Raw genomic sequence first — 23,488 nt, 5'->3', positions numbered from 1 at the left:
GTGAAACAATACATCCATGTATAAATATGTCCTTCAATCCATTAGTGCACTAGTAAATTCAATTTTAGTAGGTCTTGACCATCATTTCTGCTGACAATAAAAGAGAACAGAATAGAATGAAACATACCAGAATGCACTGCAAACAGGAAGGGTAAGAAGTGTCGGGTGAAAATTGTTTCACAGCTGTGCATATGACACACACAGGTGTGTCCGGAGTCTCAACAGAAGAAGTAGTTTTTATGCTGGCTCATGGAGAGCCACTGATGCAGAAGTAGACTAGGGCTTGTGGAGAAGTGGAAAGGGTGAAGGACTGGAGTGTGAAAGCCAGAGAGATTGGGAAGAGGGCTTAGTCAGTGCAGTGAGAACATTAAAGGAGAGGAGGTAGTAGGAGAAATTCTGGACACAGGTTTAAGAGAAGTTGGTGACCCTCCTAAACATGTCAAGGCATGGAGTACTACAGTAACCTTCACCATTTTCATTATGTCACTCCGTTAGTCAAAAATGTTCACTGGTTTAACTACAGGAAACAAACTGAGGGCTGCTGGAGGGGAGGAGGGTGGGAGGACGGGGTAACTGGGGGATGGGCATGAAGGAGGGCACGGGATGTGATGGGCACTGGGTGTTGCACACAACTGATGAATTACTGAACTCTACTTCGGAAACTAATGATGTACTGTATGTTGGCCAAGTGAATTTAAATAAAAATTAAATTAAATTTAAAAAAATGTCCACTGGTGGGGCACCTGGGTGGCTCCGTGGTTTAGGCATCCGACTCTTGATTTCAGCTCAGGTCATGATCTCAGGGTCGTGAGAGCGCCCCCCACATCGGGCCCCATGCTCAGCTGGGAGTCTCCTTGAGATTCTCGGTCCCCCTCTCCCTCTGGTCCCTTCCCCCTCAACACGTGCGTTCATAAGTAAATAAACAAATAAGTAAATTTATTTATTTGTTTTTTTAAAAATGTCCACTGGTTCTTCTTAAATCTATTCCTACAGCTTGGAAACGTATCAGTGACTGTTCCTAACTCAGCCCTCCTGTCCTGGTCTCCCTGCCTCCCCTCATCTCATCCATGACACTCGTCTAGTTGGAGAGCACTTCCCTTGACTGTTCTAACTTTGCTCCCAACACCTCCCTCTTAAAACCATGATCATCGTCTCATCCTTCATTTTCTTCTCATTTTTATTTCACGTAAACTGAATCTCCTAAATTCTCTGAACTCAGAAATCTGAGTGCACTTGCTTCATTTGCTCTTGTTTACCTTCTTCATCATCACCGGCAACAAACATAATACCTGGATATAGGAAATGCTCACTAAATGTTTAAATATGACCACTGGGAATGGATGTGGTTGCAACTCTGTGTTGCCTGGGTTCAAATGACATTCTTTTCTTCTGACTTCTGACCATTATAAAATTAAAATGAACTCCTTGCAAAAATAAAAAGGGTATTACAAACAGGGAGAAAAATAAAAAATACTCAGTCTTACTACCCAGAGACACTGATTAATAATCACAATGTATCTTCCAGGCACATACGTACATACTTAAATATATAAAATGCACAGAGTCTAAAATAAAAAAATACATGCAAGTTGTACATCACATCTAGTTTGGTATGCTGTTTTCTGCATGTAACACTGTCATCAACATTTTTTCCGTATCATTAAATTTGCTATGATTTCCCCCCAGCATGTAGATTTACAGTTATTAAAATGACAACATGAATTTCTCTCTCAGATCCCAGTTCCACCTCAACAACAGGTAATTTACAATGAGTACATCTGTCAGTACAAGTAACTATGTGGTTCTGACGGTGGCATTTTAATACTTTCATGCTGGAAAAGCTGCAAAATAATGTCACCAGGAATTAATGAAAGGTCATCAAAAGACCAAAGTCAAAGGTGACCACAAAGCTGAATTTAAAAATTGTGAGGCTGATACCTATGGTATTTTTGTAGCACATCAGCAACTCGGGTGAAACAGCAAGCAGCTAGTGACTGGACAGGAATAAAAGGCACAGCACAGGGAACAGAGTCATTGGTACTGGAATAGTCTCGTAGGGTGACAGATGGGAGCTACACCTGTGGTGAGCGTGACCAAAGGGACAGAGATACCGAGTCACTCTGCTGTGGACTTAAAACGAATGTAGTATCATTTTCAACTATACTTAAAAAACAAAAAAAAAAATCAAGGTCGTGAGGAGAGTAAAGAGTATGTTTGACCCACTTCAGAGACTAGGGACTTGTAGAGCAAAAGTAAAAACAAAAAACAAAAAAGCCAACCCCACCTTCAAATAAAACATTACCACCAAAGTGAGAGAAATTTTAATTTAAAATTTCTTGAGGGGTTCTTCAGAGCATCAGCTTTCACTTCTTTTGATTCTTAGGAACACTCCTGCCATCTCTTACTAGAAAATAATGTTCTCACCAAGAAAGGGAGACATCATAAAATTCCATGTATAATTATAGCATTGCTAAAGGTTAAAGAAAATCACAGAGCCCATTGATAAAAAATTATATGAAGTACCAAAAAAAAATAGTCAACTTAAGGGGCACCTGGGTGGCTGTCTGGTAAGCATCTGCCTGCAGCTCAGGTCATGATACTGGGGTCCTGGGAATCAGCCGGCTAGTGGGTCGGGCTCTGGCTCCCTGCTCAGTAGGGAGTCTGCTTCTCTCTGCCCCTCCTCTGCCCCCCACCCACTTATACTCTCTCAAATAAATAAAATCTTTTAAAAAAGGTCAACTTAAAATGTCTCAAGTTTCATTTTAGAAAAAAAATTTAAAACTGTAAAATATTTTCAAAATTTTCTAGAAAATTTTTAAAAAATGACTCCAAGATGTCTAACCGTCATGTGAGTGATAAATTACCCAGCATCTATATTTCCAAAGCAGTTTTAATGGGATATAAAAACCAAGCCAAAGGAACAAAAAGCCCCTCACCTGCTTGGAGAGAAGCCCCCTGCAGAGCGTGTACAATGTAAGGAACTTGCGGGCTAATGAGCGAGCATCTGCAAACCCTTCAGCTACTAACATGATTTCACAGATTAGCTCAATGTCAGGGGCCACCATGGCACAGGGCCTAAAAAGTAAGAAATTTAGCTTTATTATATTATAAGGTACTAAGTACACATTGCCGAAATCAAGTGATTAATTTATATCCACATTCTCACCATTCCCAAGCAGCTCACAATTACCTTTGTTCGTCACGGTTAACAAGACCCTTCACTTCAACTAAAAAATGTCCCGTTTGTTTCTAGATATGTAGAAAACTATGGAATGTGTGAAAAAGGCAGAAGCACGGGTGTAGGAGTTTAAGGGAAATCTGTAGTATATCCAGTAAACTCCTACAAGTTGTCACTGCAGAAAGAGGAGTGATATTTGGGGCTAGAGGCCACCTTTACCCATGGCCAGAGCTAGGATGGTCAATGTTTAATGACCAGCTCTCCAAAATAGAGCATCTGCTGGTTTCCATGGAATAAACACCTCCACCATGGCTAACTTCCATCTATCAACTCATCACTTAGCATGGGCGGGGAAAGAGATGCCCAGTAGCACATCACCAAACCGACAAAACAGAAAGGACCTAAGAGCATCACTATTAACGAGATAGAGAAATTCAATTAGGCAGTGATGTGTTTTGAGTACTCATCGCCTTTGTTTTAAATATAACCATATGTCCATATAATTTAGTTTCTATCGGTGGCTGTGCTTAACAACAAACTCAAAAATTTCATGAAAATTTAACCATTGGCTCTTTCAAGGTGGTACAGGCCAGTTCTGGAATACCACTGCCTCAAGCCAGTTTGGTTAGACTTTTAAGATTTTGCCAAAACATAACATTCAAATCCCCTTTTTGGAGGGGTAGCTCCAGAAAGTCTTCCCCAAAGACCATTGCCATTTAAAGCAACATCTGAAAAAGTTTCACTCAACTGAACTGCAAAGAAGGAACCAAGTAAGTAAGCCTGTGATTTTAGACTTCATAAAGCACACAGTCCGGTAATATTTATCCACCTGCTCTTGTAAATATAATTACAGTCCACTTCATGCATATCTAATTTTCACAGTGAACATGCCTAAATTTCTTTGGATCTGTGCCATAAGTACTCCTCCTATTTAAACTAAGCCCACATTTTCCCCACATTCTGTATTCTATCATACAATAGAAGCAGTAAAGACCAACAGGAAATAGGGGACAGAAAAGGTAGCGAACTGACTTGCTTGGTCTATACATTAATATTGAGAACTTGTGTCTACTGAGTACTTTCTTGACGCTGTACAGGGTGTTAAAAGCTTTTCATGCACTCTCTCCCTTAATTCTCACAACTCCAGGAAGTGGCTACTCTTCTCACCTGTATTTTGCAGAGATGCAGGCCAAGGTTCTGAGCAAGGTGAGCACACGCCCCAGGACCCATGGCAGGTCAGGGGTAGAATCATGATGCTCTTAAGGCTCAGGCATACTGCTGCCTCCACTCATGAATGCTACCTGCATCATCCAAATTGTCCTTCAAACTTTGCCGATGCAAGTACTAGCACCCCAACAGCAATGATGCTGTCCTTAATTAAACCAAATTTATGGAAACGTTACCAAATAATTTCAAATTTTAAGACCTAAGTGAAAACAGGTAGGAGATGAACTGGGACGCAAATGTAAAAATACCTCATAAGGGTTCAAATTTCAAATGAAAGTATTCTATAATCCTGACAATGTTAGGATATTATTCTCTAAAATTATTTTTCAAGAAAAACAGACATTATAGAGCTGCTATGCTAGACAAAGCTGGTCTAGGAGGAAAGGAAAACATTTGGTAAATGGCGTTAGAGTAGTTGACTGGGAAAAGAATTCAGTTTAAATACTCCTGTTATCTGCCAAAACAAGTTCTCAAAAAATAAAGTACATTTAAAAAGTATAAAAATGAGAAGAAAATACAAATAAAACATGGTTTAACAGATGGATGGACAAGAAAATTTTAACCTTAAAAGAGTCAAGAGAAATCATGTTAAAAACCAGAGGTTCTTACATTATATGTTAAGTAGTGTATCCTTTTGAAGGCAGACAGTGAATAACAATACAGACTGTGAACACCAGAGACCTGGTTAAAAATGTAACGGATAAGCCTCTAGCTCAACAAAGCAAGAAAAGGAGAGAAGACACAAATGACCCAGGACATACACGGACTGCAGGACCTCATTACTGATAATAAGGGAATATCACGAACAAATTAATGTCAATGCATTCAATAATCTAGATAATGTGGAGAGATTTCTTAAAAGATGCAAATTATCAAAACTAATTCGAGAAGGAGAAAAAATCTGAATGACTCTGTATCTATAAAAGAAATTGAGTTTAGCAATGAAAAAACTGCCACAAAGAAAAATCTAGGCCCAGATGGCTTCATTGATTAATTCTATCATATATTTAAGGGGTAAATAATACCAATCCCACACAAACTCGGAAGAAAACAGACAAGAAAACTGCCAATTCATTATACAAGGTCAGCATGACCCTAATGCCAAAACCAGATAAAGATATTACAAGAAAGGACACTACAGACCAGTATCCCCCCTGGCATAGATTTAAAAGTCCTTAACAAAGTAGTAGCACATTGAACCCAGCAACAAATATAAAACTAGTAACTCCTGACCAAGTGGAGTTTATCCCAGGAATGCAACATTGAAGAATTGTTTAGCATTTGAAAAATCAATCGATATCATCCAGCACATTAACACAAAGAAGGAGAAAACCACAGGAAAATTATAAAACAAAACTTCTGGAAGAAAACATACTCGAAAACTTTTGCAATGTGGGACTAGTCAAACATTCTTTACTAGCCTATTTTAAAAAGCAAATTGATAATCAGCATTTCATCAAATTTAAAGATTTTACCTTTGATGGACACCATTAAGAAAAATTAAAAAATTTAAAAAAAATCATAAATATATGAATTTAACAAAGGAAACACACACAGTACAGCACTTCACAGAAGTAAAGTGTGGGAATGGCCAGCACGCTACGTGAGAAAATGTTCAACCTCATTAGCCATCATGGAAATGCAGCAAACTAAACCCACAATGACATACCACTATATATCTACGAGATGGGCTAAAACTAACAACACTAAATATGCTAAGTTTTGATAAGAACGCAGAGCACGTGGACTTCTTACACGCTGATGGTGAAACTGTAACACAGCCCAACCACCTTAGAAACCAGATGGGCCGATTCTGATGACGTCAAACACACATTTGCCATGAGACTGTCATTCATAAATATTTAACCACAAGAAAAGGTATGTTCACACAAAGATCACAGATGAATGTTCAAGGCAGCTTTATTCCTAAGAGCCCCCAACTGGAAACAACCCAAATGTCCATCAACTGGTGAATGGATACACCAATTGTAGTATGTCTCCACAACAGAATACTAACCAGCTGCAGAAAGGAACTACTGCGATACTCAACTTGGAGGAATCCCCACAACTTAATGTTCAAGGAAAGAGGCTACACAAACAAGTACACACTGTATGGTTTCACTTGACATGAACTCTGAGAAAGGCAAGTTTAATCTCAGCGCCCAGAAGGCAGATCCTGGGGTATGTGGGGGATTCACTTCAAAGAGGCACAAGACAACTTCCAGTTGCGTCAGAAATATTCTGTATCTAGATTGTGGTGATGTTTTCATAGTTTGTACCCCTAGATACATGCATTTTCTTATAGGAAATTACAGCCGAACAACGTTGATTTACAATAGGAGTTAAACCTAACTGGTTCAGATACAGCACAGCTTCTCTGACAGACTGTTAATGAGTATATATATTGGTGAAATACTTTTGGAAAACAGGTCATCAAGAGATATTTTAATCTTTCACCAGGTAGTTCCACAGGTAGGTATCTGTTCTGGGCAATAATCTGAAATAGGTAACTCTTCATGCGAAGAGATGTTTATAGCCTGAGGAAAAACTGAAAAGAAAAACACAAACCCTTCATGTCAGACAATAGGAAATGGTTAAGAAAATTATGGATAATCCATGAGAGAGACTATTTTGAAGCTACATAGAAGAGCATTTCCAAGGAATTTCCAATAATACAATCAACTGCTTATGTCAAAATATTAAATCAGAAATAAATAAAAATCATACCTAACTTCATATCTTAACTCCATAAAATCTAAATTATAAAAGAGACCAGAAAAAAATACAACAATCATCATTTCTTGGTGGTAAAACTGTCACTTTTTCTTTATTCTTTTCTATATTTTCCAAATATTGCATAACTGGTAAAAACTTTAATAATATTATATATAATATAATAATAAAAATATTATCACAAAAGAGCTGGTAATAAGTGTTCAAACGTACCATGTAACTTTTAAGTAATGATTTTTAAGTTCTGGCTTTGTATTTCAAAAGAGTTAATTTATCATGATAAAAGTTCTCCCTATCAGGGAATCCCAAAGAAATAATAAGGGTTTTCCATAGGAATTCTCAAGGAAAAACAAATCATTTAACAGTGCAAACCAGCAACGTTAGGTGGCATGAGTGTTCCAGATGCTAAACCACAAAGCTTAACACTTGCCTGAAAAGAGCTTTGAGATTTTCCGGTAATTCGGTTCGACCAGCATATCCTGGGTTCATAGTAATAAATATTCCAACTGATGGCTTCAGTGTGATGGCTTCCCCAAGAAATACAAATCTACCGCAAGAAGAATGTTGACGGAATTAAATGGGGTCCCTGAATGTGAATACACATTGACAAATGCAAACCACTGCAAAATGCAAATTATTAGGGAGCTGTTGATTCCCAGTGATTTTCTTTAAAACTCATATGCATGCATATTCTGAAGAGGTTTTGAAGCATGTTTATTAAAAAATGCACTCCCTTCCCTGCCAAGAGTTACAAATATGGCAAGTACTCTTTTCTATTTTAGCACAGCCATATAGGCTGGAATATAAAAATGAGGACTTGACTACTTTAACAGTTATTGAAAGGTGATGTCATTTCTGCCTTTATTGTGGGCTGCGATTCCTTGAATGAGATACTGCAAAGATAGCAAATACTCACGTTAAGAGGAGACAGTGGCTTCTTTGTTCAGTCTTGATTTCGCCTATTTGCTAACCCTCCCCCCTTCACTCCCTCCCACCTGTCCTCCCTTTTATTCAGCACGTAACTGCCGACTACCACGGAGAGACAGAATAGCGTGGTGGTTAGGACAGCGAGCTCCGGGGCCAGACGGTGAGTGTTCAGAGACCAGCTCTATCACTTTAGACATGTGCCAATTCCCTCAGCTCATAAGAAGGTAAGGGGGGTGGATAAGAATATTACCCACATTATGGGATTATAGGAGGATTAAAAGAGATTATGCATATAAATGGCTAAAAGGACAATGCCTAGAATATGGCAAATACTCAAAAGGTGTTAGCTATGACTGCACAGGGGAAGCAGTGGAAGAGTTGTAGGAAGATCACTGAGGCAAGGTCCCACCGATTAAATCCTCAGATATAAAGAGCACGTAATAAAATGCATGAAATCATGAAGAATCCTAGCCATCTGTCCATGGGCTAGCATGAGATGAACAGGTTCAATTCACATATACACAGACATGGACAAAGACGGAAACTATCGATGAGCATGGTTGGGAGTGTCCAGAAATCCTTGCAGGGATCAGTTATATAAGTCTCCATTAGAAAGGATGGTCTCAAATAACACCTGGATTACATCAAATGATAAGTTTTTTACTAAAAACTAAAAATATGCTGGGGGGGGGTGTCAAAGAGGAAAGAATCTACCTTCTCTAACGTGGCCTTAGAGTAGGGGCAGGTAAGGCAGCAGACATGTGGTCACAGACAACTGATATCCCAGAGCCATGCAGAAGAACTGAGAGGTTTTCTAGGAGGTGGAAAATCCAGATGTTATCTACAATAATGGGAAACCACTATAATAGAGTCATAGTTTCAAGGGGCTAGATAATCCTTCCCTCACTGGGAGACTGCAATGTTCCTGTGGACAAGACAGCTGGCTGAGCAAAATACCCTAAGAAGGGGGGTAAGTGAGTAGGCCAGAAAAACGTGATTGCCTTGTATACAAAAATGTTACAAGGAAAAACACAATTGAATACTATAATACTTGTATTTTTTAAGATTAAAAATTTTTTTTTTACAGAGATAGAGCCATCACAGGAAGGAAGAGAGGGGGAGGGAGAGGGACAAGCAGACGCCCCACCGAGCACGGAGCCTGATGCAGGGCTCAACCTCATGACCGTGAGATCATGACCTGAGCCAAAACCAAGAGTCGGATGCTTAACCAACTGAGATACCCAGACGCCTCTATAATACTTATTTCTCAAATTAAGCCATCAGACCCCAAGTGCCAGTCATGTTTTATCTTTTAGAGTATGGCATCATGTTGAGAAGTTCTTAGGCTCTGGAGATACTGGGAAGTTTCTTAAGTAACTGAGGAACTAGTAGAGTGCGTGGGTGTAACCCACTGTGAGGGAACAATGAGCAAACAGGTGTTGCTGGAGAGACCAGGATTTTGATTTTGGATCTATTAAATCTAACAGGCCCACACGACATCAAGTGGAGTCTTGAGATGCCCCTACAGGCACAGTCTTCGGAGATGTAGGTATCAGGGAAACAAAGTCTGGGCATCTGGCAGCCAGCAGCAAACAGGTGATTCTCAAAGCCACATGGTGGGGTGAAATCACGAAGGGAATGAGACCCAAAGACTGAGGCCTGTGGCATCTAGTATCAATAAGGTCAGGAAATACTAACAAGAAAAAATAACAACAAACCCTGACACAGTGCTTGCTATGTGTCAGATACTTGTCCAAGTGCTCTGTATTTAGTTATCATCGTCATCCGTATGGTAGCCACTGTTTGCCAAATTTGTAAAGGAGAAGAAATGAGCCCAGGAGCATCCCTGAGGGTGGGAGAAAACCAGGAGGACGGTGGTGTCCTGGAACCTCCGTGAAGAAGTGTGCCCTGCAGAAGGGAGGGACCAGGTGTGTCCAATGTCACCAGAAGGTCAAGTCAGATCACGACTGAGAACTGGTAGCTGGATTCAGCACTGTCAAGGGTGTTTATTTTTGCAGTATTAATGTAGTATGCTCTTGTTTATTCAACAATTAAAAAACACTAATAAAAAAATGGGAGGTTATTCAAACTCATTCTTCAAAATAAACCAGTATCTCTTCTTTTATCCATTTCCTGAGACAGCGAGAGGCATCAATAAAAGGGCAGGGTGAGGATGACTGCCTGACCTCGTGTTCCTCTTTCTATTGGCAACAACAGAAAGAAGCCATGCGCTACTCACCTCTCTCTCCTGTTTCTGATGGCATTGTGTATCAGTTTCACCTGCACGGCCACCACGGAGAGGACTTCCACAGAAATTCGATTGAATTCATCAAAGCAGCCCCAAGTCCCTGTCTGCACCAATCCCTTATAGATATTTCCTATGGACTAAATCATAGAGCAAGGCATTAACAATTTCACAGAAGAGGGTTTTGAGCTCTTAGTTTCAATCATTCCAAATCGGGGATAATATTGTTAGAAGGTAACATTTTCTAACTCACTCACTTTGTAGTCCATTTGCTCTGAGCAGTTGAATACATAAACCATCATGCCAAGGGCACGTCCAAGATCTTTTGTGGTTTCTGTTTTCCCTGTACCGGCTGGGCCAGCTGGAGCTCCACTCATGGTTAAATGAAGTGATTGAGTTAAAGTGATGTAACACCTTTAAACCATTGACAGCACAAATATTACAGTCTGATATGAGATTTTTAGAGAACACTACAGGCAATCTAACTTTTTCTTTAGTTTAAGATAATCAGGCTCTAGAATGTGTTACTAACACACAATACTGATTGATATACCCACAATTTGTTCACGGCAATAACAAGAGTCAGAATATTTTATATCAAATTTAATTTTAGGTTGGCTATTTAAAAATATAAAGCATGTACTGCTTTGTCTCATTTCCTAAGAACTATGCATCAATACAAGTAACACTTGATTCCCAATGCTACTGAATTTCTGATGTGTCTAGGCAGAGATATTATTAATATGGCAGATGACATTCCAAACTATTGTTTATAAAAGAAAAACAGAAGAGAAATCTTGGATGGTGAATGAATTAAACATCAACTTCATTAAACTGCTATTTAATGAATACATTAAGAGATATGTAAATACACATGCAGAGTATGCAAATATATACATATTTCAATGCATAAAGCAAATACACAAATGACAATTTGCTACATTAAAATATATGTCAGGAACTCATTTTGAATGTGTTGCCACATGAATTTAGATTTTGAAAATACCTATTTTTGCAGGAAAGATTCAGAGGTTCTCAGACTGAGGAGAATTATGCAAAGACAGAATTTGATACTTGTATATCATATGATCTCACAGATATGAGGAATTTGAGAAACAAGGCAGAGGATCATAAGGGAAGGGAGGGAAAAATGAAACAAAACGAAACCAGAGAGGGAGACAAACTATAAGAGGCTCTTAATCTCAGGAAACAAACAGGGTTGCTGGAGTGGAGGGGGGGTGGGAGGGATGGGATGGCTGGGTGATAGACATCGGGGAGGGTATGTGCTATGGTGAGTGCTGGTTATTGTGTAAGACTGATGAATCACAGACCTGTAGCCCTGAAACAAATATTATATGTTAATTAAAAAAAAAAGAGTAGGAAGGGAAAAAAGAAGGGGGGAAATTGGAGGGGGGGATGAACCATGAGAGACTATGGACTCTGAGAAACAAACTGAGGGTTTTAGAGGGGAGAGGGGTGGGGAGATGGGTTAGCCCGGTGATGGGTATTAAGGAGGGCACGTATTGCATGGAGCACTGGGTGTTATATGCAAACAATGAACCATGGAACACTACATCAAAACCTAATGATGTAGAAGAATGAAACTGGACTATTTCCTTACAACACACACAAAAATAGACTCAAAATGGAGGAAAGACCTAAATGTGAGACAGGACTCCATCAAAATCCTAAAGGAGAACATAGGCAGCAACCTCTTTGACCTAAGGCACAGCAACTTCTTCCTAGACACATCGCCAAAGGCAAGGGAAGCAAGGGCAAAAATGAACTACTGGGACTTCATCAAGATAAAAAGCTTTTGCACAGCAAAGGAACCAGTCAACAAAACCAAAAGACAACCGAGAGAATGGGAGAAGATATTTGCAAATGACATATCAGATAAAGGGCTAGTACCCAAAATCCATAAAGAACTCATCAAACTCAACACCCAAAGAACAAATGATCGAATCAAGAAATGGGCAGAAGACATGAACAGACATTTTTCCGAAGAAGACATCCAAATGGCCGACAGACACGTGAAAAAGTACTCAACATCGCTTGGCATCAGAGAAATACAAATCAAAACCATAATGAGATATCACCTCACACCAGTCAGAATGGTTAAAATTAACAAGTCAGGAAATGACAGATATTGGCGGGGATGCGGAGAAAGGGGAACCTTCCTACACTGTTGGTGGGAATGCAAGCTGGGGCAGCCACGCTGGAAAAGAGTAGGGAGGTTCCTAAAAAAGTTGAAAATAGAGTTACCATACGACCCAGCAATTGCCCTATTGGGTATTTACTCCAAAGATACAAAAGTAGGGATCCAAAGGGGTACGTGCACCCCAATGTTTATAGCAGCAATGTCCACAATAGCCAACTATGGAAAGAGCCGAGATGTCCATCGACAGATGAAGGGATAAAAACGATGATACACACACACACTGGAATATTATGCAGCCATCAAAAGGAATGAAATCTTGCCATTTGCAACAACGACGTGGATGGAACTGGAGGGTATTATGCTGAGCGAAATAAGTCAATCAGAGAAACACATGTATCATATGATCTTACTAATATGAGGAATTCTTAATCTCAGGAAACAAACTGAGGGTTGCTGGAATGGTGGGGGATGGGAGGGAAGGGGTGGCTGGGCGATAGACATTGGGGAGGGTATGTGCTATGGTGAGCGCTGTGAGATGTGTGGGACTGTTGAATCACAGACCTGTACCTCTGAAACAAGTAACACATTACATGTTAAAAAACATTTTTAACATTACATGTTAAAAAAAAGAAGATAGCTGGAAGGGAAAAATGAAGGGGGAAATTGGAGGGGGAGACCAACCATGAGAGACTATGGACTCTGAGAAACAAATTGAGGGTTCTAGAGGGGAGGGGGTGAGGGGATGGGTTAGCCTGGTGATGGGTATTAAAGAGGGCACTACTGAATGGAGCACTGGGTGTTACACGCAAACAATGAATCATGGAACATTACATCAAAAACTAATGATGTAATGTATGGTGACATAACATAATAAAAAAAATTTAAAAAACAAAGAATTTGATATTTTTTTTAAAGATTTATTTATTTATTTATTTGACAGAGAGAGAGAGACAGCGAGAGAGGGAACACAAGCAGGGGGAGTGGGAGAGGGAGAAGCAGGCTTCCCGCGGAGCAGAGAGCCCGATGCGGGGCTCGATCCCAGGACCCTGGGATCATGACCTGAGCTGAAGGCAGACGCTTAACAACTGAGCCACCCAGGCACCCGAAGAATTTGATACTTGTAAAAGAAAAAAAACTAACAAACGTCAAGGATCTACTATGAGGTTTCCATAAATTAATTTTGTCTTAGTACAGACAGTGGATCTAATAAAAAGACATTCGCATCAGGTCTGAAGACCAGGGACCAGGGTCTACTTTGCCAATCATCAGATGATGTTAATTTTAAATAAGTCTTTTGACATCAGCATGCCTCAGATTTCTCCTGAATATGAGGTTTATTGTAGGTCTATATTAAGAATGCCCAAGGCAAATGCCTTAAGAAATTCAGAGTGCAATGCAAACAGAAGCAGTTCCTTAGGAAAATGTACATCGTTTCTGTATTTTATGGCTGGCACATGTTTAATTGCTCCTTACAATGCATCTGGAATGGAAAGACCCCTGAACTAGGAATTACAGCGTTTTTTATAGTGCAGACTATCCCCTCAGCATCTTTTCTCATAGTTCCAAGTTTTGGCTGGACGCGTGGCTGTCTTCTGCTGCAGATGACCTTTCGTACCACCTTCCAGTCAGGAGCTGCCCAGTGACCAAGCTCCAAGCAACATATTCTGTGCTGAGATGCCATGTACAAATCCCACAACAACCCTGTCTAGATGTTTTGCCCTTGTTCCCTGGCTGACACGAAGGTGGAAGTCACATGTGGCATGTTGGCCACGTGCCGGGCTATACTGTGGAACCGCTCTCCTCTGGACTGTGACCCAAGTGTCACACCAGCCTCTGTGGAACTGCAGCCGTTCTATCTTGGGTCTCTTGGTAACAGCTCAGCCTTCTGTGCTCCTAACCAGTCCACCTGTGCTCCTGCTCCTAACTCTCTCAGTTACATGCTGTTGACCTCCGTCTCTCAACCTGCCCACACAGGCAAGCAGCCCGCCTACCCCACAGAGGGAAGGTCAACATCAAGTGAGATGTGATCAGCACGTCTGAAAGGCATTACTGTGTGAAGGTAAAGAACTAGTAAACAACCCAAAAAGTGAAATGGAAAAGAAATGTATGCAAAGTGAACATTTGCAGCACCACTCACTCCATCAAAAGGAACATTCAGCTTCCTTTTAACTGGCAAACAAACCACATAGTGATTTTTTTTAAATCAAAAAGCCAATAAGCTATTAGTCCTCACATATTGGCACACTTTCAAGTGTCTCTTCCTCCTACAGCCCATGCCTCCCTTCTTCTCAGCTTTATTTATCATGGCGCGGACGCGGTAGACTCTTAGCGTCTGCAGTTTTGACGATTCTCAAGTGATTTTGTCAAGGTACAAGTTTTAATGTCTCACACTGGAAGATGTACATAAATTAACCAATTAAGATAGTGAACACTGAGTTTCAGTTAGAGACAAGTTAAAGAGAAGTGAATTAGAAAAACAGAATTACAGGAGCGCCTGGATGGCTCAGTTGGTTAAACGTCCGACTCCTGGTTTCGGCTCAGGTCATGATCCCAGGGTCATGGGATCGAGCCCCACATCAAGCTCTGGGCTCAGCAGGGAATCTGCTAGAGATTCTCTTTCTCCCTCTCCCTCTGACCCTCCCCCTGCATTTGCATGCTCAGGCATGCTCTCTATCTTAAAACAAACAAAAACAAAACAACAACAAAACCCAGAATTACAATTTATCAGTGATGAACTCATGAGCAGATTAATACAAACAAGAACAATCACAAAGCTTGTGGCAGAATCTCACGGACTTCCCAGGAACATCAACAGAAGCCAGCTTTACTGACATATTTAAAACTGTCTACACTTTCACTCCCAGATAAATTGTATGGTACGGTTATATACTGCATAACTGGGAACACTCCTGTGATTTTGAGATGTTTTTTCCTTTCAGGAATGCCAATGAGTCAATAGGCTTCCCCACCACCAAGTAATTCAGCAGAGGCTGAAATACTGATAGGGAACTCCTTATTAATGTGACAGATCCTTATCTCTACAGCATTCTGACTCTGTGTGTATACTGACTTAGAGTCAAGTGGCAATGAACTTCTAGTAATGGTAACCCCCTCTCCCTTGACATGCTTGAGCCACACTGGCTCTCTATTTTTTTTTTAATTAACAGATAATGTATTATTTGTTTCAGGAGTACAGGTCTGTGATTCATCAGTCTTAACACAATTCACAGCGCTCACCATAGCACATACCCTCCTCAATGTCTATCACCCAGCCACCCCATCCCTCCCACCCCCCACCACTCCAGCAACCCTCAGTTTGTTTCCTGAGATTAAGAATTCCTCATATCAGTGAGGTCATATGATACATGTCTTTCTCTGATTAACTTATTTCACTCAGCATAATACCCTCCAGTTCCATCCACGTTGTTGCAAATGGCAAGATTTCATTCCTTTTGATGGCTGCATAATATTCCAGTGTGTGTGTGTGTGTGTGTGTGTGTGTGTGTGTGTGTGTATACACACACCACATCTTTTTTATCCATTCATCTGTTGATGGACATCTTGGCTCTTTCCACAGTTTGGCTATTGTGGACATTGCTGCTATAAACACCGGGGTGCACGTACCCCTCCGGAACCCTACATTTGTATCTTTGGAGTAAATACCCAATAGTGCAATTGCTGGGTTGTATGGTAACTATTTTCAACCTTTTTAGGAACCTCCCTACTGTTTTCCAGAGTGGCTGCACCAGCTTGCATTCCCAACAGTGTAGGAAGTTTCCCCTTTCTCCGCATCCCCGCCAGCATCTGTCGTTTCCTGACTTGTTTATTTTAACCATTCTGACAGGTGTGAGGTGGTATCTCATTGAGGTTTTGATTTGTATTTCCCTGATGCCAAGCGATGTTGAGTACTTTTTCACGTGTCTGTCGGCCATTTGGATGTCTTCTTCGGAAAAATGTCTGTTCATGTCTTCTGCCCATTTCTTGATTCGATCATTTGTTCTTTGGGTGTTGAGTTTGATGAGTTCTTTATAGATTTTGGGTACTAGCCCTTTCTCTGATAGGTCATTTGCAAGTATCTTCTCCCGTTCTCTCGGTTGTCTTTTGGTTTTGTTGACTGGTTCCTTTGCTGTGCAAAAGCTTTTTATCTTTATCTTGATGAAGTCCCAATAGTTCATTTTTGCCCTTGCTTCCCTTGCCTTTGGCGATGTGTCTAGGAAGAAGTTGCTGTGCCTTAGGTCAAAGAGGTTGCTGCCTATGTTCTCCTAAAGGATTTTGATGGAGTCCTGCCTCACATTTAGGTCTTTTCTCCATTTTGAGTCTATTTTTGTGTGTGGTGTAAGGAAATGGTCCAGTTTCATTCTTCTGCATGTGGCTGTCCAATTTTCCCAACACCATTTGTTGAAGAGACTTTTTTCCATTGGACATTCTTTCCTGCTTTGTTGAAGACTAGCTGACCATAGAGTTGAGGGTCCATATCTGGGCTCTCTCTTCTGTTCCACTGATCTATGTGTCTGTTTTTGTGCCAGTACCATACTGTCTTGATGATGACAGCTTTGTAATACAGCTTGAAGTGCGGAATTGTGATGCCACCAGCTTTGCTTTTCTTTTTCAACATTCCTCTGGCTATTTGGGGTCTTTTCTGGTTCCATACAAATTTTAGGATTATTTGCTCCATTTCTTTGAAAAAAGTTGATGGTATTTTGATAGGGATTGCCCTGAATGTGTAGATTGCTCTAGATAGCGTTGACATGTTCCATGCTCTGGCTCTGTATCCATCTCTTGAACTGGCCAATCTCCTTCCCATCTAAGCAACTTTGCACTTGTCTCTGCCTGTCACTTTCTGCCCCAGGATGTTTGCAAAGCTTCCCTGGTATCATTTAGGTCCCAACTCACACAATCTATAGTGGACTCTCCATTCAAGATACTGTGTGATGTATCACCCTGTTTTATTTTAGTCATAGCATACATAATCATCTAAAATAACTTGGTTAACTTGTTTATTATTCCTCTTCATTCCCAGACACTCACATGCCACAGTCAACTAGAAAGCGCATTCTATGAGATCAGGAACCCTGCCTGTTTAATTCTGGAGGAGTACTCAGCACCATGCTTCCTAAGTGTTGGTTAAATCATTTAACAGATGTTCCTGCTCTTTTCTTCCTTTCACTGTAGGTAACTCTTCAAAAATGAATCACCATGTAGGCAATTCCTATGTTACACTTTTGATAAAGGGATTCGGGCGTGGGAGGTGGTTATAAACCCTGGTATCAGGATGTTAGCCATAGATAATCAGAGAGAATGGACTCAGTGATCAAGAGTGTTGCCCTCCGCCATATTAATCTGCTCATGATTTCATGATTTATATACCATCTAGTATACTTCTGCTTCTCTAATTTGGTTCTCTTTAACTTATCTCTAACTAAAGTCAACGTTTACTGTGTCGCTTCATTAGTTCATTTACACATAGCTTTCATACCTTTCTAGTTTGTTCATCATTTTCTCTTACTTATTTCAGTTCCAACTCACTCACACACCTTTACCCAGACTAGGGGACTTTTCCAGCTCGCTTTTTCCCATCGGACTCCAACTTCTCACTCTTACCTATCAGTTAGAGGAGTGATCACTAGCCGAGGACTGTTTCCTAAATATTCATAGAAGTACTGGAACTGGGCATCACAAATATTAACAAAGCAGTGTTTCTGGACGTCCTCCCACTGGTGACGAAGTTGGGACAGCCAGGCAAAGGCTTGGGGACTGACAACCTGAAAACATCACATGATCATTACACACAGGACACTGATCATTTTGAGGCAACAAATTATTAATCCAACCAATCCTGCTGATTTGCATCTCTAAGACTTTCACAAAAGGGCCATGTCTTGTATGCTATTGCATGTTGTAGTTGCATGTAAATGGTTCAATACTCAATCAGAAATACATGTCGTAAGTCTTCATTTTAAGAAGGCTTTTACTGTAAAACAACATCAATTTGTTCAAGCAAGGCTTTTCCCCCCCTTTTATGAATCAGTCTAGGGGATCTGATCACTTTTCTAACTTTATACTCGTATCAGTGAAATCAGATGGAAAAATACACTCCATAGTCAAACACATAATCCGTCATTTCTGCGTGTCAGAGATAGCAACAAACTGTACCTTCAACAAAGTCCATTCTAAACCCAGTTTTACTTTTAGGACAGACGTTTCCCACTTTGTTTTTCAGTCAATCAAATTACAGTATTTTTTTCATTGTTATTTTTTTATCTTACTCAAGCCTATCCATTCTTTTTCCACTTTGAAAAAATAATTTCAGTCTCATACATTTGTGACCCTAGGATTTCTCAGGGACCATTTAAGTTATCAAAGTTATTATCTACTACATGTTCTGACAGCTACATAAATGTCAACACTGTACATTTGTGCATATTAAATGATCAGAAATTAGGCAAAATCTTTACCTCTTTGAATACAAAGGACATGTTTTAAATCATAATTAATCCTACTGCAAGTAATCACCACTGATAAAACATAATATGTAAGAAGGTACAAGGTCATATTTAGAGTAGTTATCAATGGTTCATTATCAAAATGAGAATACACAGTAAGTGGCATTTTGCAAGGATCAGTTTTGGATTAGCAATTAAACATTATTCACTAAAGGTCCAGAACTTGGATGAAGAATTTTTTTTATGTTTATGGCTTACGCCAAGTACTGCTTGCACTCTCTGGAGAGAATTAAAATTCACTTTGATTTTAGTAAATTGAAAAACAACTAGCAAAACAACAAGAAGCATCTCAAAACACATACATGCATTCAAAATTGAGAAAGAAACAGTCTTGCTTTAGAGTACCACCCCCCTGAGACAAAAAAAAAAGGGGGTGTGGAGAAAGCAGCTGATAGGCATGATAAGCCAACGTTGTTCAGGAGACAAACACACTTGTGACATTTCTAAGTAGGAACGTATTTTAGAAGAAAGCTGAGAAAATTCTTTCACGTTAAACACTGCCGGTATTTAAGAGACACAAAGGCTTTGTAAAGAGATAAGAATGATATTAATGCCCTGGATGGATTAGAAAATGACTTCTCTAAAATCTGTCATTAGGCTTAAAAAGACAAGGGGTGACCAATATTTGTCTTTCTTCAAAGCAAAGGCACACAGAGATGGTTCAAATGACAATCTTTATGCTATAGGCTGGAAGCCGCATGGGTCATAATCACAGGCCAAAGGACCAAGATGATGACATGCAGCAAAGTGTGAAGGCAGGGGAATGAACACGGTGACTTGACGAGGTTCTCCTACCCTGGGCTAATCATTTGGATGATGTGCGTTAGAAGTTCCTGACTTGGAGGAAGTCTGTGGGGTACCACGTGGGCTAACTCTCATGAGGATAACTAGGTAACTCCAATCAAAGTCACTCTTAGTAAGTACAACTCACCTCACAGGACGCATTAAAAATACACAACATAAAAAAATGACTTCCTCAGAAGTACTCTTAATAATAAAAACCACCTTTAGGAAACAACAAAAAAAGACATGGCATTTCTATGAAGAACTTGCCTTCTGAGAAATAAGTTTGGCCACCACATCTCTGGCATGGACGTCAATGGTACAAATGGTCATGATCTTCTGACGGTCTCCAGGTAGGAGTTCTCCCAGTAAAAGTGCAATCAGGGTATTCAACTGAGAAATCTAGAAGAAATTGTGTAAAAAGATAAAGATTACAAATATAGAGTCTAACAGCCCAACAGTCTTATTTGTGAAGACCCCTCTAGTTTACAAAACCTTTTCAAATATGTACCTCAGCTAGCCCTCAAACAACCCGGGGGGAGGAGAGGGAGGAAGGGATGTTACTAAATTAATTACTTAAATACAATAAATATTATAACCCCCACCCCCATCCCCTTGAGCTGACACTCAAGAAGGCAGGCAACTGCGTGACGACAAAGCCAGAGGTTAGCAGCAGGGTTTCCCGGCTGCACGGGACTGACTCTTCATCCTCATGACGTTGAGTCCCCAACTTTGCTGGGATAGACAAGATGACAAATTGTAAAAGGTCAAACTGAGCTCACCTCTAAAAGTACATGAAGAACTAAATATCAAGTCGTCTTTTTGTTTGGTTTTTGTTATTTGGGTTTGTTTTTTTTTTTAAGATTTATTTATTCATTTGAGAGAGAAAGAGAGAGAGTGCACGATGGATGGGCAGAGAGAGGGAGAGAAAGAATCCTTAAACAGACCCTGGCTGAGTGTGGAGTCTGATGCGGGGCTCGATCCCACGACCCTGAGATCATGAACTGAGCTGAAACCAAGAGTTGGATGCTTAACCGACTGAGCCGTCCAGGTACCCCATTATTTGGGGGTATTTTTTGTTTGTGTTTGCATAGCAGATAGGTTAGTAGGAAAATATTTACAATGTATAGCTGAAGACTATTGCTCTAATTCTTCTTACACCCCTATTCTTAGGTTCATTGATTTCTTATATCAATATTTTTCAAACTACAGGTCTCTTTTCACAGAATGCAAGGGAACGAAATGGAATGACAGGGAATAGAAAATGGTGCATTACAGAAGAATATGTATTGTTTTGTGAAATTTTCAGTTTCAGACTGTTGAGTATGTATACATAATGTGTGTAAACTAGATCTGATACAAAGTATTTCTTACTGTTAATTGTGTCAGGAAGCTTTTAAAGATACTCCCTTAGGTGGTCATTTTGCTAGCATGGTTATTTATTCAGAGCACGCCTGCTTTATTCAAGGCTTCTTAGCCAACCCCACCCACCCCAGTTCTGCCCTATTTCAGGGTAACACAGAATAAAACAGTACTGCCTTCTTCCTTTTTTACTCTGCAAAGGACAGTCCATTGCAAACTGTTAGCTCCTGAGAGAATTGGTAATGAGTGAATATGACACATCAGCAGAGGCTCTCAAACCTTTGTGGCCTACTGTCAAAAACACACTCCCCACAGCACTATTATCACATCCCAGAAAACAGCCAGCACTGCAGACTTCCCTGAGCCTGCTGGGCAGCTGAACTGGAGAAGGTTATGTAACTCCAGTGAGGATGCAGAAGGAAGGCAGAAAGACAGTAACCAGAACATGCACAGTTCACATTCAATCAGAATATGCAAGGTGCCAGGCACTAACCAGGCTGCCTGTATCATTCCATTCAATCTTCACAAAAACCAATTACTATCCTAACTCTGCAGATGAGGAAACTGAGTCACAGGCATATTAGCGTGAGAGGGCTAGTTCAAATCCAGATAGTCTGCCTTCAGAGCCTGAGCTCTTACTGGTCCCATCCCCTAAAGAGCCACCTACCACCTGTGAGGTAGAGAAATCCATGTCCAAGAGGCATTCAAGAGAGACTTAAACCCAATGGAAGGTTGGTTTCAAAGGAATAAAAAGTATGTACTTTAGACATTCAGAATATACAACATCCTTATAAGTATTTATCTGCTTTTAATACTTTACATCTATAAAAGGTAGCCACATGATAAAAAAAACAAGAGGTGATCATTATTTCACATATGCCATATTCAGTGTACCTGAGATTTTAGGTTCCACGGAGGCACATCTGCAACTGTCTAGTACACTACCTGGTCCCCGGGACCTCTAAGGAGCTGGCTGTCCAATAGCATGTACTCAGTGTTTGCTGAGTACATTAACGAATGTAATTAGCTTATGCACATCGAAGTTTACCAACAAAGTTCATACGCATGTTGGTTAGAAAAGAGGTATTTTGGCATTGGCTATTTTCTCATCTGGGTCAAGATATCCAGGCTTTATGGTCTCAAATCTTACACCAGTTCTGGTATTCGGTTAACAAGAATGGGCTATAGCGACAGTAATAAGATCTTATGCCTTGTATGAACATTTATAATTCCAAGTGCTTTCACATGCATTGTCTTGTCTGAGGCTCCTACACCCTGTGATTTCTCCTTTATTGATTCATTTGTCACCCAAGTTCAGTCAAGTGAAAGAGGATTAAAAATATAACTCGTCAACATTATCCGCTCAGCTTCCTATGTTGGGGATCTGATGTTGTCTCTCAGGATTCCACGTTCCTGGCAATGCTCTCTTGTAAGCAATAAAATTCTGTGCCCACAAAAATAAAGTGATAAAATGTCTATCACTGGGGCAGCAGCCTCAGGCACTCTCACCATCTGGTCACACTATAAATGCATACCTGTTTATGGCCTGTGACATATAAAACATACCTGGGCAGCTCTAAAAAATACATACCGTCTCATGTAATCAGCACTTACTCTTGCCCTCGATCAAAGCAGTGTTAGGTGATGTTCTGGGAGGACCATGGATGTCTGCCTCAAGTCAACAGCCTAGCCCCACCTTGAAACACAAGTGGCTCTTTTTCTTGTACACCTTGCCTTTGGCTGGAGCCTAAGCACAGCATATACCCGGAGCCAGAAAGAAGCCTACCCTCAAATACGATCCAAACTCCCCTTCATGAGCACAAAGCCCTCCATGACCTCCCACCCCTCCTCTCCTACCTCACATCACTCCACCTGTACTGGCCTTGGTGTCCTTCCACCATGGCTGTGTCAAGGCCAGAGAAACGGTTTCATCTTCCTGGAGGTGTTTCCCCTCTTATCTTTATACAGTTGGCTTTCCCTCATCATTCATCTTAGTTCAAAATCACCTCCTCAGATCGGCCTTCCCATTTACTATGACCCCCACCCCATTATTCTACAGGCTCCTATTTTATTTTCCTCATGGTACTTACTAGTATCCTATCATTCACTTACTTATTTCCTTATTTACTATTTGTCTCCTCCACCTGATTCTAAGCTCTAAAGGAACAAGGCCCTTACCTGTCTTTTCCAGTCCTACAATCCCGAGTACAGCGGCCAGCATAAGGCATGATCTCACCACACACTCATCATATGAATGCAGGAAGGAAGGAAGGAAGGAAGGAAGGAAGGGAGGGAGGGCGGGCGGGCAGCAACAATCCATACCACATTAACATTTTTTCTCTCAGTGACACGGTAACACAAATGTGATG

General features: G+C 40.5%; 1 protein-coding gene across 1 annotated transcript in view; it reads right to left on the bottom strand.

Moving 5' to 3' along the window:
* DNAH11 (dynein axonemal heavy chain 11) overlaps nucleotides 1-23,488 on the bottom strand; it is a 321,003-nt gene that overhangs the window by 178,107 nt on the left and 119,408 nt on the right. The window contains exons 31-36 of the mRNA XM_088018617.1: nucleotides 20,028-20,159; nucleotides 18,073-18,233; nucleotides 10,568-10,724; nucleotides 10,305-10,450; nucleotides 7,569-7,685; nucleotides 2,937-3,075 (exon numbers count right to left, since the gene is read on the bottom strand). Of these exons, the coding sequence (XP_087874743.1) occupies nucleotides 2,937-3,075; nucleotides 7,569-7,685; nucleotides 10,305-10,450; nucleotides 10,568-10,724; nucleotides 18,073-18,233; nucleotides 20,028-20,159 (852 nt within the window). The remainder of the gene's footprint in view (nucleotides 1-2,936; nucleotides 3,076-7,568; nucleotides 7,686-10,304; nucleotides 10,451-10,567; nucleotides 10,725-18,072; nucleotides 18,234-20,027; nucleotides 20,160-23,488) is intronic.

Source organism: Eumetopias jubatus, unplaced genomic scaffold, assembly GCF_037043125.1.
Source record: "Eumetopias jubatus isolate StellerSeaLion01/CBP00866 unplaced genomic scaffold, mEumJub1_p1.0 scaffold_14, whole genome shotgun sequence".
In the NCBI taxonomy this organism is placed as follows: Eukaryota; Metazoa; Chordata; class Mammalia; order Carnivora; family Otariidae; genus Eumetopias; species Eumetopias jubatus.
The sequence above is the reverse complement of the archived record's forward strand: the minus strand, read 5'-3'. Positions and strand labels throughout refer to the sequence as shown.